General features: G+C 35.2%; 1 protein-coding gene across 1 annotated transcript in view; it reads right to left on the bottom strand.

The window, feature by feature from the left end:
• Positions 1-22,213, bottom strand: part of MALRD1 (MAM and LDL receptor class A domain containing 1) — a 1,363,654-nt gene that overhangs the window by 844,710 nt on the left and 496,731 nt on the right. Inside the window, exons 22-24 of the mRNA XM_007936352.1 lie at positions 16,335-16,491; positions 12,110-12,220; positions 5,982-6,195 (exon numbers count right to left, since the gene is read on the bottom strand). Of these exons, the coding sequence (XP_007934543.1) occupies positions 5,982-6,195; positions 12,110-12,220; positions 16,335-16,491 (482 nt within the window). The remainder of the gene's footprint in view (positions 1-5,981; positions 6,196-12,109; positions 12,221-16,334; positions 16,492-22,213) is intronic.

Below are 22,213 nucleotides of genomic sequence, written 5' to 3'. Positions count from 1 at the left end.
TTAAAACCAGACCAACCTTACAAGATATGCTAAAGGGAGTCCTTTGAACAGAGAACCAAAAATAGCAAAACAAACAACTGATCCTTAATACACAAGATAACATAACCCAAAAACCACAGCTATGGACATACCCAAAGTAAAATGAGCTTACAAGATTATAAACAGGGTACCAGAGACATCAATTGGCAAGTGAGGACAAATCCAAACAAAAAGAGGGAAAACACTGTGTAGTTACAGAACTTCTAAATGGTGCGGAAGTTAAGAGAGTTGCAAGATACAGAGACCGTTCTAAACTTGGATATACAATTATAAATCATAGGGTAACCTCAAAGAAAAATGATAAACCTTCACATCACAATAAAAAGGAGGACAAGCACAAATATTCAGCAAATACTAAAACAACAACAACAAAGGAAATGATAACACAATTCATAAACATAAATTTCTTAACATCTCCAACAAATTGTAAAATGAAACTGAATACATAAATGCAGTTCATAAAATTTTACATGAATATAATGAGGCAATTAACTTCAGTGAGAAAATATATAGATTTTTTTTAAAATTTTGAATACTAAATATTGCCAATGGTCAAAATCATGACATATGGATATTTGTTGATAATAAAACAAAAAATGGAATAAACCTCCCCTTCCTCAGCAGAACCCTTTTTCTAACTTTTGTATTGTTTCAATTAATGTGTCTCAAGTTTCAATGCAAATATGAATCATTTGAGAATCTAATTAAGAAGCAGTTTATGATTCAGTAAGTCTGATATGGGACTTGAAATTTTGCTTTTCTAACAACTCCTTGCTGGTGCTGATGTTGTTTGTTCATGGACCAAGATTTCAGTTGTTAGGTGCTGTCAAGTTGGTCTCTACTCGTAGCAACCCTATGTACAATAGAACGAAATCCTGCCCACTTCTGTGCCATCTTCACAATCATTGCTGTGCTTGAGCCCATTTTTTCATCCACTGTGTCAAACAAACTCCTTGAGGTTCTTTCCCTTTTTTGTTGACCCTCTACTTTACCAAGAATGATGTCCTTCTACAGGGACTGGTCACTTCTGACATGGCCAAAGTATGAGAGATGAAGTTTCACCATCCTTGCTTAAGGAGCATTCCAGTTGTACTTCTAAGACAGATTTGTTTGTTCTAGCAGTCCATGGTATGTTCAATGCTCTTTGCCAACAGCACAATTCAAATGTATCAATTATTCTACAGTCTTCCTTATTCATAGTCCAGCTTTCACATGCATTTCAGGCGATTTGAAAATATATGGCTTGGGTTAGGCACATCTTAGTCTTCAAAGTAACATCTTTGCTTTTTAACACTTTTGCAGATTTGCCCAGTGCAATATCATTTGAGTTCTTGACTGATGTTTCCATGGGAGTTGATTGTGGATCCAAGTAAAACGAAGTCTTTGAAAACTTCAATCTTTTCTCCATTTATCATGATGTTGTTTATTTGTCCAGTTCTGAGGATTTTTGTTTTATGTTGATGTAATCAATACTGAAGGTTATGGTCTTTCATATCTCAGCAATGTTAAATTGTATAGCCATGTGATTTAAAAAAAAAAAAAAGATACCTGAAGAATGTTCTACCCAATAGGAAATATATGCATTTAAAAGTATGCATTTTGAATTTATTAGTAAGGTTGCTATTAAGTAATCGAGTGTAAGAGTTTGGATTATTGTTTACCAAATATTCTTTCCTCTCTCCCTCCCAACCTGGGAGAGGACACTTCTCCATCACACCAAATTGTGGCTTTGATATCTGACTTGCTTTGGCCAATGGGATTTTAAAAGACATGACACAGGCAAGGACTACACATGCACTTACAAATTTGTCCCTGTGCCATTGCACTCATGTTTTGTGCAATGAGAAAAATATGCTTTAAGTACATGCCATTCCAAGGAGGATAAGAAACAAGTGGATCAGGGCTTAGTGGATCAACGCCTCAGCCTAAACCACACCTGTACTAAGCCCTGATGAGCTCAGCCAACATCAACGTAATATAGCCACTTGCAGACTGATAAATTATAACTCTTTTTTTTTTTTTTTTTTGGACACTGAATTTTGCTGTTGTTTGTTATCCTCAGAGATAATGGAGAAATGGACATATTTACAATACATTGTTTGACAAGGAAATTTTATCCATGACATGCACACCAACCCGAAAGGCTAAAATTCAAATGGCAATTTGGGGATGTAAAGCAATTGGAGCACTAATCCACTGATTGTGGGCATGTGAACTGATGCAATGTATTAGGAAAATTGTTTGAAGCAGTTACAAAGGTTGACCATACACATACCTTAGGAGAAACAGTTTTGCTGCTAGGTGAAATTAGCAATTTTGTTAGGTAAATATCTAACAAAACTAAGTATATATTATTTCTAGTTTTTAGAAAAGTTGAGTAAAATTAAAATGATTTCATTTATGAATGCTTGTTAAAATTTGCCACTTTATCCATTTCTCTGGACCCAATGTTTTCTGTAGAAAGTTTTTTTCACTACTAATTCATTTTTGTTAAATTACTGAGATTATGCATGTTCTGTTTTCATCTTCAGTCAGTTTTTAAAGCTGTATTTTAATAATATTTTTTCATTATAATTTTTAAAATTTATACCACAATCCCTTTTAAATTTTAATAACTTAATATTAATATTTTAGCAGTAATATATAATATCTTCTTTTCAATCCTTAAATATTTAACTGGGTAAGCCCCAGACCACCTTAAAAAATTGGCTTAAATATCTTCCAATTCATTTCTATCCTTGTTATCCTACTTAATATTTCAATCCTTTTTTCCATTTTTTATCTCCCTTTTTTTTCCCTCATAGCATTTATCACTTTTTAACAAACTGTATAATTTACTTCATACACATACACACATTTCTTTTTTCTGTTTACCACAAGAATATATGTTAATGAGAAAAGGTATCTTGTCTGTTTTAGTTTAGAGGTGTATAGTAGGAGTTTCAACATAAAAACTGATAAGTAGGTGTTAGTTTGATATTTTTATCTTCTCTCTCTTGATCATTCTTGACAGGGTTTTGAAAACTGCATCACTCTTTTCAAATCCTCTCTATTTTACACTTGTTTTCTATTTCATAAATTGTAAGTATTAGATAACTGTTACTTTATAACAGCCATTTTAGGGCTATGAACTTCTCTCTAAGGTTTTGTTATGCATTATTATTTTTAGCATATATCTGTTCAATTTTTCTCTAATTTATATTTTTATGGATGTGAGACTCATTAGTTATTAAAAATGGGTTTATCATAACCAATAGGGATTTTCAAAATATATTCTTATAACTGATTTCTAGCCTGATTCAAATGTCATACTCTGTCACATTAACTTTCAGAAAATTATTAAAATTCGCTTACTGTTTAAGAATACAATATTTTTTGTTGTTGTTACTTGTTCTGTATGTGCTTCAAAGAATGGATATGTACAGTTTGAAAATATAGTATAATATATGCTCATTAGGTTCAGATTATTAATTATGGTTGTTCAAATAGCCTATGTCTTGACTAATCATAGTGCAGAATTAAATTATCTTGGGTAAACCTGAGATGTTCTCAATTATCTAACAACAAATACGCTAATAAGCATATATAGGAACATGGAAAATATGACTGTTTTTCAGAGCAACCTCTTTTTTTTTTTTTGTCATATGATTTTAATTTTCCTAAATACATGAATCATTTGTTTTGAACATAGTCAATATTTTAGACATATTCTGTATATATATAAAATTTTAAATAGAATTATCATTTTTCTGCTACATTTTCCTTTAGAATCTAAATTGATGTACAGATTTTAAAGCAGCAGATACTTTTTACTTTATAAAGGATTATTTTATTCTCCATCAGTGATAGTCCATGCATTTAAAAAGAGTTTATTTATTTATTTTTTTGTTATGCCTAGGTTGTGAGATTTAAGTTCATATACTTGATTGGTTGTCAATCAAATTTCTGAGATTAGCTGACATGATTATTCACTTACCCCCCCACCCCCATTTTTGTTAAGTCTCATTAGAGTGTCAATGTTTACAACATATATTGGGTAACACCACTCATAATTCATATAGCAGATTCTAGCCATTCTACAATTAAAACGTAACATTAGTATCTTAGGAATACAGTTGAACTTTTAAAAATATATAATAAACATACTATTTTAAAAAAAAGTGCTCATGTAATGAGAAATAATGTAAAAAATGTGGGGTGCTTTTACAGTTGATTCTAAATTCATGTTTTTAGGAGCTGAAAAAATTTCCATTTTCCCATGCAATCTGCAACTTACTAAGTTTTATTGCCCAGCCTTACTAATACGAGTGGGCTCCTCCCTAATCTAAAGAAATTTGGAAATCTATTTACCAAAAAGCACCTTCTGGTAACACTTGCCCTTCAAAGACTTATTAATTTAAAATATTATTTATACCTTTATTTTGCATACCAAGTAACTACCAAGACAGTAAGCTTTTAATATATTTGAAATCCCCTTACTACATCAACATCCTTTCCCAAATTCAGGGAGGTAATTTCCAAAAATATTCACAATTTTAGAGCCTAAATACAAAGAAAAATTTAGCCAAAGTTAGATTGATACTTTAAGTATTGGAAGAGGTGTATTATAATATTAGGAAAGTGATACATTGGAAAAATCACAGTAAATTTCAAAAGCAAATATCTGTCCTAGTCACCTGATACACTTTGTTGTAGTATTAAATGAAAATGGTAATAAAAAGAAAGTATAAACATTTGATGTAGAAAATAAGTAAAAATATAGCAGAAAATATTCATAAGGTAGAGGTGAATCTCAATAAAGAATCCACAATTAGTCAAAAAATAAATGTTGGTTCATATATGGCAAAAACAGACATGGTAAGAAATCATCTACAACTGACAGAACAAAGATATATATATATATATATATATAATCAGGAAACAGAACACTTCTACTTAGGAAAAGCAGTGGCTCCTAAATCAAAGTCTTTGGGTTCTAGTATCAACTCAGTCAGTACCAATTTTATGAACTTGGACAAAGCTACTCTTGTTGGTAGCCTCATCTGTGGAATGTAGTTAATAATATCCATCCCTCCTATCTCTCAAAGCTTCTTTGGGGATCAAATGGAGATTATTAGGAAAAGGGGCTTTGAAAAGTTAAAAGTTCTTTATAAATGTGAGGTTATTATACTGAAGTTGTTCTTGACATTCCAGGTTTAGTTTCAAAGGGCATGTAAGATCAAACCTTAATCTCCTAGCTCAGAAATCATTACAAGTGGTACTGGAAAGATTTGTCAGACTTTCCTTTGACAGCATATTCACCTCATTTACAATGAAATGAGGCAACAACTAGGTTGTGTAGCACAATTTTTAAAGGCTTGGCTCAATGAGCACATATGGCCCAATTGTCTGAGGACATTTTAATAGGTTTGGTTTATTGAGTTGATTTCTACAACAATAATGCATACCTGATATGTACCTTTCCTTTAAGAGATCACTTTGTCTACTTTATATATTATCTGGGTATTACATTTTTGTTTTTTCAGGAATGTATCACATCTGATGAGCAGCACAATATAAATGACAATTTTCTGAAATGCATCAAAGCAGAGAGACCACTCAACCCCTGCAGGAATTAGCTTTCATAGATGTTTTGCTTGTTGTTTTTCCAAAAAATGTCCTTCATATGCAAAATACTTGTTATTGTTCTGTTTATCTTTGAAGACACCTGTGTTTCAGTTAATCTTCAATTACTTCACACAGACACAAAGCCAACAAGCAGTTTTAAATTAATTATGGTTCAAAATTAAGTATTGAAAGAGGGAAAGGAATATATTTAAATAGCTAAATCACCATAAGTGCCTCTGCTACTGAAATATAATATGTTTCAACAAAGAACAGGCTTCAGAGAATAAGCATATGGGAGATAAAGGCAAAAGCCAGGAAACAACACTTTTACTTACTGCAAATGAAAGTAGTTTCATCTGAATTATCAGCACAATCATTTACAAAATCGCACAGCTTGTCCTTTGGAATGCAATGCTTGTTAGCACACGTGAATTCTTGGGACGTGCATTTTCTATTTGGGCTAAGTAAGGGGGAACATTCTTGAAAGGAAATATCATCCACTGCCACATCTCCAATGAAACTGATGCCACGTTTTGCCCTGAAGACAATCTTAAAAACAAAACAAAAAACAAACAGAAAAGCTGATTTCAATGTCAGTCCCCATCAAGCAGTTCAAAACTTGGAACAAATTCTAAATATAGCACATAGTGATTGAACCTGATACAATTTCCCCTAATTAATCTGACCTAGGAAGAATGCGAGTTATTTAAAATCTGTTCCATCCTTGAAATCTAAGAATGTGGGCATGGCATCGCTGTTGCCTCCTGTCTATAAAGGTGGTCTAGAAAAGTGGCAGTCACCAACCCATTACTGCTGTTTCTGCCGGCTCTCAGATCTTGACCAGGACCTGCTGGTGGAAGCAGGAGGACAATCAGAAGACAACTTTCCAAGAGAAAGAAGATAAAAGCACACTGTTATTCTATTTCTCCCATTCTTGCCATTTCTCAGATCTGTCGACCTAACTATTTGAAAGCTAAAAATACCAAACCTCAACACTGCAAGTTTAATTTTTCTTTAATTGGCCAGTGATGAAAAATATAAGGAGGATTCAGTAAGGTTATTCGCTGTCCATAGAACATAAAACTTCACATGTTGTTTAGTTTCAATTTTCTAAATGAAATTAATTCCATGTTTCTATTAAATTTTATTGCACACTAAAGATATAACTATATTAATGAGAAAAATTCATACATTTTAAAATAAAACAGAACAATTAGAGAAGAGTTGAATAAAACTACAAATTTATCTCAGTAGTGATTTTATACAAAATACTTATTACTACTGAACTTTTATATAATTCTTGGCCAATTCTAAGCAATTCTTTTTCTTGTAAGAAATAATTAAAGTATTTCCCTATAGATGTGGTATATCATCATGTTATTGTGTGAATTTAGCTGTTTTCCTCTTAATATGAGTGGGTTGGATAATTGAAAATGTATCTCTTGCATTGTGAACGAAAAGATACAAGACTTTTTATATATTCAATTTATATAAAAGGAATAAATTGTTGTTCTTCAAAGCAAATGTGCTCGGAAAGAAAAATACATTTGTCACCTAGACAAAGAGCTTGGATGTGAGTAAGAATAGTTGAAAAAAGAAAAAGTAACAAGGACTACAACTTTCATATACCAGAAAAACCAAACTCACTTCCATCAAGTCAAATTCAACTCATAGATTTTGTTGATTTTCTGAGGCAGAATCATTATGGAAGTAGATTGCCCAACCCTCCTTCCAAGGAATGGCTGGTGGCTTTGAACTGCCTGCCTTCTGGTTAGCAGTCACATGCCAATTAAATCCAGGAAAAATGTTAAATAAAAATTGGAAAGTATGTTCTATCATCTGGATACTTCTGAACATTTAAATATGGATGCAAGGACTTCCAGTAAGATAGAGGAATAGGCAGACAAGCAACAAAGACACTCTTCAACAAAGAAAAGAAAAACCAATTGACAGAGATACAGAAGATAATTCTGGTACCCTGAGCTTTGAAAGATATACAGAAGTGGATTAGGCAACAACTAGTGGAAAAACCTGAATGAAAACAGTCAGGACAGAGACGGTCGGAGCTGCAGACTGTCAGCTACTCTGACGAGACCAACAGCCTGAATATTTCCAAGTGGTATTGGGACCTGAGAATTGACCTAAGATCAGTCCCGGTCACCAAGGGCTGCAAGGACAACTTCTCTGGTGGCCTATGACTAGGAAGGGAAACAGCAAAGAGGGAGACAACCTGAACTGTAGACTTCCTGCTGCCCAGAGGGCACAGCCATTTTGATTGTTTACACATGGCAGCCATTTTGGATATTTAAAGTGACTGGGGGCACAGCCATTTTGAATGTTTACAAGTGGCAACCATTTTGGATTTTAAAATGATAGTATTCTCATTTGGATTCCAGGGACCTAAGAACAGGCTCTGTTTGCCAGGGGCGGCAAGGATATACGACAGGCTGACAACAGGAGAGGAAACAGGTGGTGAGTGTATAAGTGCTGTCAACTAGTGAATAGAGGAGCATAGCATAGTACCCTGCCTGTATAGATAACATACAAACAAAGTAAAGAAAACAAAAATTGTGGACAAGACACTCCAACATGTAATTACCATTTAAATATAAACACAAAAATGTCACAATGCCTTGGAGACAACAGATTGTCACAGTCCACACAAAGAAGCAAGATAAAGCAGGAGAAACAAGGGACCAGGATACAGACCCAAAGCACATCCCTGAGGAAGACACAACATTGGAACTCCCTGATAAAGCATTCAAAAAAATTATATTTAGGTACCTTCAAAGGATTGAGAGACAGAACAAGGAAAACACAGAAAAAACCCTAGAAGAATTTTGGAACAAAATATAAGAACAAAATGACAAAATAAATGAAAAATTAGAAATGATTCTAAATCTACAGATAGAAATCCAGATGACTAATACTAAATTGTCAGAAATAGATAACACATTGGAAAGGCAAAGGAGAAGAATTGATGTGATGGAAGACAGAATTAATGAGATGGAAGAAAAATATCTGAATATTTCTTTGGAAAGGGATCAATCAAAAAAAAATCAAAACAAAATGAAGAAAGTCTAAGGTTCATGTGGGATACCTGGGATACCATCAAAAGGAATAATCTACGTGTCACTGGAATATAGAACAGGAGGAGTAAAATGAAATGATTGAGAAAATTGTCCAAAATCTGTTGCAGGAGAAATTCCCTTATATGATAAAAAATGAGAAAATATCCATTCAGGAAGTCCAAAGAACCCCAAACTGGATAGACCCAAAAAGAAAATCACCGAGACCTATCATCATCAAACTCATCAAAACCAAAGACAAAAACAGAATCCTGATGGCATCACAGGAAAAACAAAAAGTTACAAAGATCAACCAGGAAGAATAAGCTCTGATTTCTCAGCAAAAACCATGCCAGTGAGAAGGCAATGGGATGGTATATATAAAACCCTAAAAGAGAAAAATTTTCACCAAGAATTGTACACCAAGAAAAATTGTCCCTCAAATATGATGGTGAAATTAGGAGATTTCCAGATAAGCAGAAATAAGGGAATTTGTTTAAACCAGACCATTCTTCCAAGAGATGCTAAAAGGAGTCCTTTGGACAGAGAAGCAACAACAACCAACAACAACTGACCATTAACACACAGGATGATATAACACAGAAATAACCCAGCTATGGAAGAATTCAAAGTAACAAGTCTACAAGACTGTAAACAGGGAACCAGAGACACCAACCAACAAATGAGGACAATTACAAACCAAAAAGGGGGAAAAAAAAGCCTGTGTTGTTACAGAACTTCTAGATGGTAGGAAAGTCAAGACAACTACAAGATAGAATGGACTGTTCTATACTTAGGAAGAAAACTATAAATCACAAGGTAACTTCAAAGAAAGATGATAAACCTTCATATCAAAATAAAAAAGAGGACCAGCATAAATATTCAGCAAATACTAAAACAACAGCAATGAAGGAAGTGATAACATGATTCACAAACAAAATGAGCTCAGCATAGAAAATTATATGGAACAAAGAAATCGACACAATAAAAAAGCACATGACAAAAATGACAGCAACAAATTCATATTTGCTGATAATTACATATCTGGCAAGGGACTTATCTCTAAGACTGATGGAAAACTCCAACGCCTCAACACCAAAGGAATTAATAATCCAATTGAAAAATGGCAGAACACATGAATAGACACTTCACCAAGGAGGATATTCAGGTGGTCAGCTAATACATGAAAAGATGCTCACAATCATTGGCCATCAGAGAGATGTAAATCAAAACAACAGTGAGGTATACTGTCTCACCCCAGCACTGATGGCAAGGTTCAATGAGACAGAAAATAACAAATGCTGGTGGGGATGTGGAGAGATTGGGACTCTCATACACTGCTTGTGTGACTGTGAAGTGACACAACCACTGTGGAAAGCAATATGGTGATTCCTTAGAAAGTTGGAATTGGAGATATCATTTGACCCAGCAATCTCATTACTAGGTATGTATCCTAGAGAAGTGAGAGCCAGGATAGGAACAGATACATGTTCACTCATGTTCATCACAGCAATATCTACAATAGCAAAAAGATGGAAACAACCTATGTGCCCATCAGCGGAAGAGTAGATGACCAAACTATGGTACATACACATACTGGAATGTTATGCAGCACTAACTTGGAGGACATTATGCTGAGTGACATAAGTCAATCACAGAAGGATAAATATAGTATTAGTTCATTGTTGTGGATGGTCAAGGAAAGGTTTATATATGGAGGGAAACTTTCTTTGTTAGTTGCAGCATCAATATGGAAGTAGATTGCCCAACCTTCCTTCCAAGGAGTGGCTGGTGGGTTTGAACCACCAGGCTTCTGGTTAACAGTCAAATGCCTTAGGCACTACGCCTCCAGAGCTGCCCTCTTGCTATTTTCTTTAATGTTATTACGAACATCATTTTTCTTTACAAATAACCTACTTATACAGAACTAGTTAAAAATCATTGCCTGGGGCAAAAGTTTATGTCTGGCAGCCACAAAACTCTGCATATTCTTGCTGAGGATTATTTGTGTCTCAGTTAAAGGAGCTTGGAGGCTGAACAGGCAGAATTTGCCTCATAATACATTTTCATATTGTACCAGGCCATCGAATTGCTCTCTAATCTTTAAAGAAATAAATAGTTATTTCTTAACTATTTTCTAAATATCTACAAATGATCCATAAGAAAACTGGATTTTAGAGAGAGGCTGAAAACATGAGACTTATTCCAAGAACTATCACCACAAGAAATTGGGCAGGATGCTGTGCAAAGGCCTTTATCAACCTGCATTCATTTTGGGTTTCACTACAGTTGAGAGAGACTGAAGAACCACAGATGGCACATAATTCTAGACATATTTACTGAACACTCACAGCAGAGTTGGTTAATTCTGCTACACATACAGAGAACTGGAGATGCAATATTTATGAAAGATCTTACCTCTGCTATCTAAGATAACCAAAAACCCACTGCCATCAAGTCAATTCCTACTCATAGAGGCCTCAATAGGGCTTCCAAGGCTGTAAATCTTTACAGAAACAGACTGCCTCATCTTCCTCCCATGGAGTGGCTGGTGGGTTCAAAATGCCATCCTTTTGGTTAGCAGCCCAATGCTTTAACCACAGCACCACCAGAACTCCTTATCTAGAGATAAGGGTTTTTTAATCTATGGAAATAAGCTCTGGGCAGTTAAGATTAAGAGAAAATTGTTGTCTTGCATAAATAGTTCTCTCTCTGCTTACATAAATCTTAACAAATAGTAATAGTTAAGTCTTGTCCTCCAAGAAAATTCTCGTTGAAATTCCATGTAGCTCTCTCTGTCTTGATTATCCACACACATAAAAAAATTTATAACCAGTATCTTGGCACATAATTACTTTAAGTTTCACCATGTTAATCTATGCACTACTTATACTTTTATTTAATTATTCAACATGTATAGGACTTATCCTACTAATATCAATGTAATCTACATAAAGACACATACAACATACACCATTTTGTGCCTTCCAACAAATATTTTTTCAATTAAATAATGGTTCAACAGTCTAAGTTTTACAAAACACTGTCTTTTTAATTAGGTTTGAAATAACTCAGTTACTTTAAAGTCTCTGAGAACATATTTTTAAAATAGAGATACGGGTCCTTTATGCAGGGGGCTCATTTGGAAGTGGCAGATGTCATTAAATGTTCCTAGAAATCTGATTGCTTAGTTGGAAGAAATTAAGGCATTCTGGAATAGTAAATTCCCTATGGAAAAATGTCATAAGGATTGTTAAAATCTGTGCCTGTGTATTCATACAACACATAAAAAAAAAGAAATAAGATGACAAGAAGACTGAGTGGAAAAAACAAATTAGATGAAAAAGAATTAATTTATAAAATTTCTTTATCACATAACTACTCTGATTACAAACCTGTACATGTGAATGAACGCCTAAAAACACTTCTACTTTTTTCCACTGTGCACCCTGCTGTCCGGTTTGAGCCCACAATTTAGAAGTGATGTTGCCTTTCTTGCTCAGTACCTGCATAGATAAATCAAGAAAAAGGTGTTGAAATACTTTCTTAATATAGTTCACATGTATAGAATTTTCCCATGGAGTTGTTTATTACCATCATTATTATTATTTTACTATCAACATTGTTGTTGTTGTTATTTGCCATCGAGTCGGCATTAGGTCCCTGAAAAAGAGCCTCAGACATTTTTCATTAAATGTCTGTATTTGCTACTATGAAGTTGCAGCACTGTTCCCCAAGGTACCTCATCAGCTTCTGATATAAACATATGCCTGAATATCTTTCCGTGAACTGCAAAAATATCTAGGAACCAGCTTTATTTCAGAACAAGCTTCTTAGTCCACTGAGTTTTAGTGGGAGTGGTATAAGCCCATTATACTGTAACAGCACAGATGGCTCATCTAAGTGGCCACCTACCCAAGCTGTGCCAATAAAAGTTCCCTGCCCAATAGCTTTGAAACCAACAGCTCTTATCTTCACCAGTGGCATACCTCATGCTAGAGAATTCAATTACCCTCAGCAGACAAATTATCTCTACTCTTCTTTGTAGAATAAGAAATCAGTCATCAAGAGAGTAATGATAATGGAAAGAAGAAAACAATTCCAATTTATAAAATACCTGACATAAATGGTATATTCCATTCTTCAGAATACAACTTTTTAAAAACACAATTAATATGACCAACTGTTTTGGTTACCTGTTGTTGTTGTTGTTGTGTGCCGTCGAGTCGGCCCCGACTCATAGTGACCCCTCCTTGGGTTTCCGAGGCAGTATCACTACGGAAGTAGGATAGTACTGCTCTAATGGAAAAATACTACATATGGGTCGCTTTGTTGTTGTTGTTGTTGTTATGTGCTATCGAGTCACCCTGACTCATAGTGACTCCTCCTTGGGTTTAGCAACAGGGATTTATTCTCTTATAGTTTAAGAGGGTAGAAGTCCAAAATCAAAGTGCCAGCTCTAGGGACTGGATGAAAAACCCTCAACTGTGGGCTTCAGGTCTGCCTCTTGCTCCTGGCCCACTGGAGCTAGAGGTATCTCTTTACTCAGGCAGCTGCTGGCTGATGAAGCTGACAAACCTAAGGTTGACAAGTAAAAAGGCACAGTTCTAATATTATCAAACAACATGGCAGGCCACTAGTTCAAGTCCAGAGAGAGCCCTAAGATGGCCAGGAAACATGGCAGGCTGCTAAATGAAGACTTAGTTGCATGCAGGGTCCAAGCATGCCAAAAACTAGAGACCATTCCCAAAGCTTCTCCCTATATACTGTAAAGAGACCATGTCCCTAAGGCAGCTACTCAGCTGCTCCAGTAGATTCCACCATGGAGTTGATTTCCAATATCACTATGGGGAATAACTACCACCAGCTGCCCAAATACTCAAAACAAGGCCCAGCCAAGCTGACACATAACTTTAACTACCACACCAAAGAATAATTCAGATAAAGGATTTGCAAAATTTTGATTTTTGAACATGAAGATAACTTTCAATGGTTTTATTATGCATATGCTTTAAAATTTAAATTCACACTATTGGTTATACAGAACTAAAGTATACGGTTATATAAAAGTAGTATATTGCTTTAAAAAGTATCATACAATTCTATAAAATTCAAGATTATTCAATATATTAACAAAGTCAAGAAGGTATAATTTCTAACCAAGACATAAAAAACATTTTTGAAGGGTAGTAGAAAGAATTTATAGAAAATAAATCTTCCTTATTAGAATATAAAACTATATATAAGTTACTAAGGAAAAATGTGTTTATGTAACGCATTATTACATTCAATGTTATTTTATTCAGTCATGCATAAAGATAAGGATCATGTATATCAAAGTAATTATTTAATTATAAATTATTTATAAAATTCTAACACAGCTTTACAATTTTTCAGCTATTGATACAAATTCTTATTCTGAAAAAAATGACAGCATATTTCAGATAATTAATATCAACTACAAGATATGCTAGGCAAACAATTCTCATTTTACTGATGACAACCCAGCAGTGAGTTATATTGTTTTGCCTAAAACCACTTAAAAAAAAAAGTCAATGCTAAACAAGTAATAAACTTTAGCTTCAAGCCCTAAGACTATTTGGGCACTCTTTTAAATGATAATAAACACAAACACACAAATACACACACAAATATACTTTTAAACTTTTTTTGTAAAAGTTTTACTATCACAAATAGGACAATTCTTCAAAAATTGATCTGTAAATTTAACATGTTTCCAATATAAAACATTAACAGATTTTTGAAGGAAATTTATTTTTAAAAAGGAGTATTATGACTGGACAGAAATATGCTAGAATAAAACAGCAATTAAAGAAGACAACAAAATACCTAATATTAAAATTACAATGAAGCTACAGGGAAGAAAGTGGTTAAGCAGCTGGCTTTGAGTCTACTTCTTTCTCTTTATTAGGAAAGAATAAAAGTAACCCAAATCTAATCCCCTTGTAAACATTTTTAATGCAGACCTCTCAGCAAACAAATTAATGGTATTTGAGAGGGATCGAATACTTTTCTATGGAATGCTTTTAGCAAGATATCCCTGCTCTAAAATGGCTCATAGTGAACAAATATGGAATCTATAAATTTGTTTTTTAGATATGGTTTTCTAGAAAATGCCATGTAAGCTATAAAACTAAATGTAAATGGAGAGGCTTCAAAACTGAGTTGGCTGCTTCCGTGTCTATACACACTACTTAAAAATCTTACTTATTCTCCACCATGACATGTCCAATACAGAGACTTGTGTTAATATTCTAGAACTCTCTCATTTGCCTGTATTTCTTGGTTTATTAAAAGAAACCAAGACAGCTTGGAGAAATCACTCATTCCAGGAATGGGGCAGAAGAAAAACAAGATGAGTTTGGAACATCTTATAGACCAGAAAGGAAGAAACTTCTTAATTATCGATGGAGCTTTTCAAACACATATAGACATCAGCTTAAAGAGGCTCCTACTAACCCAATATGGAAAAAATTGAGCAATAAAATATATAACACAAGTAGATTTTAACAGATTGTATAAAATAGGAATCATGAATCCACAATGATGTTAATAAGTGCATCAAGGAATCAATAAATGGAGAGAAGAGAATATCATTCTTTAAAATAGAAAACCAACTTATAGATATAGATGGAATAATAGAATTAGAAAATCACAATCAAGCAATCATGATAATAAAATTAATTTAGGCAAGAAACATCAATGGAAGCGGAAGCTAAAATTAGAGATAAAAACTGGAACTGATATCAAGAGTTTACAAAGTTTCAAAATACCTCCTCATAAAATATTTGATAGTAAAAGGAACAAAAGTAACAGGAAATACCATTAGGATACAATGAAAAGAGCACCACACCTAAGATTGAACAAATCCAAATGGAAGGACATTCTATAAAATGATTGGGCTACACTCTAAAAATATCAAGGTTATAAAGGAGTAGGAAAAGTAAGGAATTGTTCTAGTTTGAGAGACATGAGAAAGGAATGGCTTCTGGGTACAATACGTGATCGTGTATTGCATTTTTTTGCTGTAGAGAACATGGCTATGAAAACTGGAGAAAAATTTGTCTCTGAGTTAAGGGAATATGGGAATTGTTTGTTCAACTCTTGCAACGTTTCTATGACTTTTCTTTATCTCAATCATACAAAGCGTTTGTGAATTTCTGCAACGTTTCTATGACTTTGAAACAATTTATTTTTTCTGACAAATACAGAATTCATAAAAGACTATTAAAGACAGTTGCTACTGTCAAAGACAAGAATACACATTCAAATATCATCAAAGAGTGTATATTTTTGATTGTATTATCCTTAGAACATTGATAGTGAAACCTACATGATATATTTCAAGTGTAAACAGTATTATACAGAACCTGTAACCTCAGAAGAAAAATAATAGTCATAAATTCAATAGGAAAAGCTTACCCCAGTACAATTCTGCTAACACCTTCTTTTTCCCTCTTCTCAAATCACATCATTTTAAAACTCGTGAAGGGTTGATAATTGTCCATTTTCATTAGCAGCTATATTTTAATGACATTATATTATACAGTATGAATTTTCTGAGAGCAATTTCAGAATATGCAATTGTCAAGGATTTACCTGGAGAGACCCAACCGTGGCACCATTCATGTAAGTCCAGAACACCAAGGTACATTTTGGTCCCGTAAATGAAATAACAGGAGTAAGAATGACAGCCATGTCACCGAATTTTCCATTCGAACTATCAGCATACAGGTACCAGCCATCTGTAGTATTTCTGTGGGAAGTAAATATGTTTATCATTTTGAAGAAAATAACGAAAAATAGTTTGCCACTAACTATATTTTATTATTCTATATATTCTCCTAAAACCAAAAAACCAAACTCACTGTTATGGAGTCAGTCCCAACTCATAATGACCCCTCCTTGGGTTTCTGAGACAGTATCTCTAAGGAAGTAGATTGCTTGATCTTTGTTCCGAGGAGTAGTTGGAGGGTTTGAACTGCCAGCCTTTTGGTTAGCAGTCAAATGGCTTAGGTACTACACCACCAGAGCTTCTATACATTCTCCTAAGAGTAAAATAACAGTTCTGCTATTTTGATTTTGAACACAGTCATTTTCATAGTATCAATTAGTTCAGTATGCACCAATTATGGCAAAGGCTAAAGGACATAGATCTAATCGGTAATGACTTTTTTTTTTTCCTCTAATCACAATACCACAAATACCCTGTTCAGCTCTTTAGAGTTTATTTTCATGTGGATAAAATCAAGCCTAGAAGCACTGAAGACCATTTTAAAAGACATAAAAGAATATATATACATATATATAAGGAGATCAATATACATAAACCAGAAAGGAAACCGGAGTGGGGTTAAATTCATTGGTCTAAAATAGTTTAAGTTTCAAATTTATTATTTTTTTACTAATTTCATTCAATTTTACTGAAAAATATTTTAATAAGATGATAGGTAATTTTTAAAGTCTATCTTTTCCTCCCTAGGTACAAAATTAAAGAGAAAAGATAAATTATGAGAACAATTTAATTCTAAATATCAATGTGTTCTTAAAGTAAAAGTTTATGTCCCTATTTAATTATCAATTCAAAAAAAGATACAGTAAAACATTAATAAAAAATGCTAGGTAATTCAGAGCTTTTTGAAACATCAAATAAAGAAGATGCTGGCACTCTTTTTTTAACTTGATTTCTAGCTACTTTGCCAACTACATATATAAGCTAGATACTGTAGATTAAACTTCTACTTACTTTATTTTGAAAGTTTTATCACATTCCTTGAAAAAAAGAATTGTGAATCATGAATGGAAAATAGTTGGAGAGGAAGAAATAATGATTCATTAAGCCTCTAAGTATTTATTGAGTGTTTACTCTTTCTAGTCTTATCGGTGGCTGGTCTAGGCACTGGGAATAAATCTGCACGAAATAGATAGAAGTGGGTTAGGCCTCTGGTTTCATCATTTAGTAGATGGACAACTTTGGATATTTAGGTTCTTCATCTATACAATGGGATATTTCCATATATGGTCTTAAGAAAATCAGAAATAAAGTAAATGGAACATCTAACATAGTACCTGGTCTATTTCATCTGCATGAGTTGTTATTGTTGTTGCTAATGAAATAAGAGTTTAGTGTTTTGCAAGCCACAGAGTGCATGAGGTAAAAGAGTTTTGAGAGGAGGATTATTATATTAATCTATCTAAATTATATCTCAATGAAAAAGCATTTCCAACTTTGTTCCCAGTGTACATAGTATCTGTGATGGTTGTGTTTGTGTGTCAGCTTGGCTGGGCCTGGTTGAGTGGCTGGGAAGCTGGTGGTAGTTATTCCCCTTGATGAGACTGGCAGTCAATTCCATGGTGGACTCTAGCACAAGCAGCTGAGTAGCTAGCTACCTTTCGGATATGGTTTACTTCCTGTAGAAAAGGAGAAGCCTTGGGTGTAGTCTCTAGCTTTTGGCATGCTTGGATCCTGCATGTAGCTGTGTCATTGTTCAGCAGCCTGCCATGCTCTGCTGACCTTGGGACTTACAGTGGACTTGAATTAATGGCCTGCCTGTGTGGTTTGGTAACATCAGGACCGGGCCATTTTATTTGTTGACCCTGGGCTTGTTAGCCTCAGCAGCAAGCAGCTGTCTGAATGAAGAAATGCCTCTAGCTTCAGTGGGCCAGGAGCAAGAGGCAGAACTGAAGCCCAAGTTCGAGAGGCTTTCACCCAGGCCCTAGAGCCTGGCACTTAGTACTTGGACTTAAAGCCTCCCGAACTTTAAGAGAATAAACTCCTGTTTGCTCATGCCATCCACATTTGTGGTATATTTCTGTCAGAGTAGCACTAGGTAACCACAACAGTATCTCAGCATTCGAGGGATGCCAAGATTAAGAGATAAATATGTGGCCACTTATATATTAAAGCATATAGAACCAATAGTGAAAATAGATACAGAAAAATTATATATATGTGTGTGTGTGTGTGTGTGTGTATGTATCACATACATCACATACATATATTTGAATATGCAAATTTTTCCTTAAAGTTACTGTCTCATGAAAATTATATATCTCCAATTAAAGAAAGCTCTACTTCTGAGATATACCTTGAATTATTATTCCTCTCTAATTTTACTGCCACTGTCTTAAGTCTTTCAAAATTTCTTGTCTAGAATAATAAGCATCCTAAGTGGTCTTCTAACTTCTCTGTTTACTCATTCAATCTATTATTCACACATCCACTTAGAATAATCTCTTTTTTTTTTTTAATGGAAATTAGCTTACATAACTTCTCAAATCTACAGCTTAAAACCTGCTAAAAGTTTCCTTATAGATTTAGAAGATTTTAATAAAAATATTTAATATGACCCAGAAGTCTTTATATAATCTAGCCCCTGCCTATCAACTGGGAATCACTGAATAGGAGTTGGGAGGAGGCATGCCCAGTAGACTCTCATAAGCCAGTATGATAGCAGTCCAGTGTACCTATAAATTTTAGGACTCATTATTATACAAATATTAATTCTTCACATACTGATACATAAATTCATGAAATCACAACAAAATCTGAATAGATATTTGTTCATATAAAATGGCAAAATGATACTTAACTTAAAATCCAGAGGGCCAAAATTGCCAATTATCACAAGGGAGAATAAAGTTGTAGGATCTATTCTATCAGCCATCAAGACTTATTATAAAGATAGAATAATCAAGACAGAGTGGTAATGCAACAAGGATATACAGGCCAGAGAAACAGAAGATATAATCTTGAAACAGACCCACTTATATTTTAGCATGTGATTTATGAAATATTTTGTTCTTCAAAGCAGTGAGAGAAAGGATAATCTTCCGAGGTGGTATCTCTATGGAAGTAGATTGCCCAGTCTTCATTCCAAGGAGCGGCTGGTGAGTTTGAACTGCTAGCTTTCTGGTTAGCAGTCAAATGCCTTATGCACTATTCCCTATTCCACCAGAGTTCCCTTTCAATAAGTAAGCTAAATAAATTAGGTAACCACATGAGGAAAAAAATGAACCTTGACCTCTGTCTCATACCATTCAAAATAATCAGTTTCAGATAGATTACACATCTAACTGGGAAGATAACACAGTAAAGTTTGTCAAAGATAACATAAGAATATATTCATGATCTGGGGATTAAATTTAAAAAAACAAAACAAAAAAACTATCACTACTCACCACCCATAAAAAGAAAAGATTATAAATAGGTCTCCATTAAAATTGAGGATTTATGTTTATCATAGATACCAATAAGATGATCAAAATTCCAAATACTGAGTGGGAGAAAATGTTTGTATCACAGTTAATGAATGTAGTATTTATTGATCACCTATTGTATAGGAGGGAGCACTGGTAGCGTAGTGCCTAAGGCACTTGACTGCTAACCAGAAGGCTGGTGGTTCAAACCCACCAGCCACTCCTCAGAAGGAAGGTTGAGCAATCACTTCTATAGTGACACTGCCTCAGAAACCCAAAGAGAGGTCACTATGAGTTGCATCTGACTTGATGGCACATAACAACAACAACTATATAGCAAGCAATATAGTAGATGTTCAACAACACATATGTGTATTTATATACGACCTGTTTTGGTTAGTTAGTGCTGCTGTGACAGGAATGTACCACAAATGGGTGGTTTTAAACAAACAGAGCTTTAGTCTCTTACAATTTTGGAGGGTAGAAGTCCAAGTTCAAAGTGCCAGGTTCTAGGGGCTGGCTGAAAAGCCCTTAACCCTGGGCTTCAACTCTGCCTCCTGCTCCTGGACCACTGAAGCTGGAGGCTTTCTTTCACTCAGACAGCTGCTGACTGCTGAGGCTGACAAACCCAAGATTGACAAGTAAAAAGGCACAATCCCAGAATTTCCAAACAACATGGCAGGCTAGTAATCCAAGTCTAGAAAAAATTCAAAGATTGGAAGGACATAGCAGGCTGCTGAACAATGACTTGGCTACATGTAGGGTTAAAGTGGGCCAAACAGCTGCAGACCATACCTAAAGCTGCTTCTTATATCCTAGGAACAGACCACATCACTATGGCAGCCACTCACCTGCTCACAGCAGATTCCAGCAGGGAGTTGATTACCAGTCTCATCATAGGGAGTACTACATCCAGCTGCCAGCCACTCAAAACCAGGCCTGGCTAAGTTGACACAATCTTAACTACCACAATTCCAGCCCTTGTCACCTTGGCACCTATAAAGATCTCCTTCATTGGGTGGCTTCAGTCCCAAGTTCCTCTGAGTGGTGACCTCTTCCGCTTGGCCTGGAGGGTGCTGTTTCTCCACCTTTTGGTCATGGAGGCCTGCCCCCACACTCTTGAGCAGTGGCTGTGGCCCCATACCACTGGCCCACATGAACAAGCAGCCCTACACTCCAGAACCAAGTTGGTGAAGGTCTTTGAAACCTAGATGGCTGTGGTGGTTCCACCAAAAGGCCATGGTCCTACCCTTTAAGGCTGAGGCAGCTCGGCTTCCAGTTTCCTTGGTCTTTCTCCTTCTATCAATTAATGCCTGAGGGCAACCCACACTGGTAGGAATCATCCTGCCCAGAAGACACTCAGCCTTCTCACTCTGTGGGCTGGTAAGGCTATAGCTGTTTCATGCCAGACTCTCAGCTTTTCTGCTGCCCTCTCTCATGCCAATCTCTTGGCTCTTCTGCTGCTCTCTTCCTGCCAGGGTCTCAAGTCAAGGATGCATTCCACTCTTGTTTCCACATTTTAGGTATTTGTCAGAGCAGCTCCCTACTCCAGTACTATATTCTGTTTTGGCTACTTAGTGTCACTGTGACAGGAATATACCCAAAGGGTGGTTTTAAACAAACAGGGATTTATTCTCTGACAGTTTTGGAGGCTAGAAGTCCAATTTCAAAGGGCCAGGCTCTGGGGTGGGTGAAAGCCCCTCAATCTTAGGCTTCAGCTCTGCCTCCTGCTTCCAACCCACTGAAGCTGGAGGCTTTTCTTCACTCAGACTGCTATTGGCTGCTGATGCTGACAATAAAAAGGCAGTCCCGATATTACCAAACCACATGACAGGTCACTGATTCAAGTCCATTAACAGTATCAAGATTGGCAGATAATATGGCAGACTGCTGAGTGAGAACTCAGCCACCTTCAGAGGCTAAGTGTGCCAAAAAGCTGTAGGCCTTTCTCAACGCTTCTCCTTATATACTGGAAGCCAACCACATCCCTAAGGTAGCTACTGAGCTGCTCCAGTAGATTCCACCATGGAGTTGATTGCCATTCTCATCATGGGAAATAACTACATCTAATTGCCCAGCCACTCAATCAGGCCCAGGCAAGTTGACACATAATCTTAACTACCACACAAACATATCTCACACCTACATAGTATCAAAAAGTAGATAAAACATCTCAGCATGCTAATATGTTTATCTTTCTTTTAAGGGACCATGTCAATTCTGTTTGTTATATGTTGTTGTTGTTGTTATGTGCCGTCGAGTCGGCCCCGACTCATAGC

This window comes from Orycteropus afer, unplaced genomic scaffold, assembly GCF_000298275.1.
Source record: "Orycteropus afer afer isolate SDZICR_OR568_19922 unplaced genomic scaffold, OryAfe1.0 scaffold00035, whole genome shotgun sequence".
Taxonomy (NCBI): Eukaryota; Metazoa; Chordata; class Mammalia; order Tubulidentata; family Orycteropodidae; genus Orycteropus; species Orycteropus afer.
Note: the sequence above shows the minus strand (reverse complement) of the source record. Positions and strands in the feature narration are given on the sequence as shown.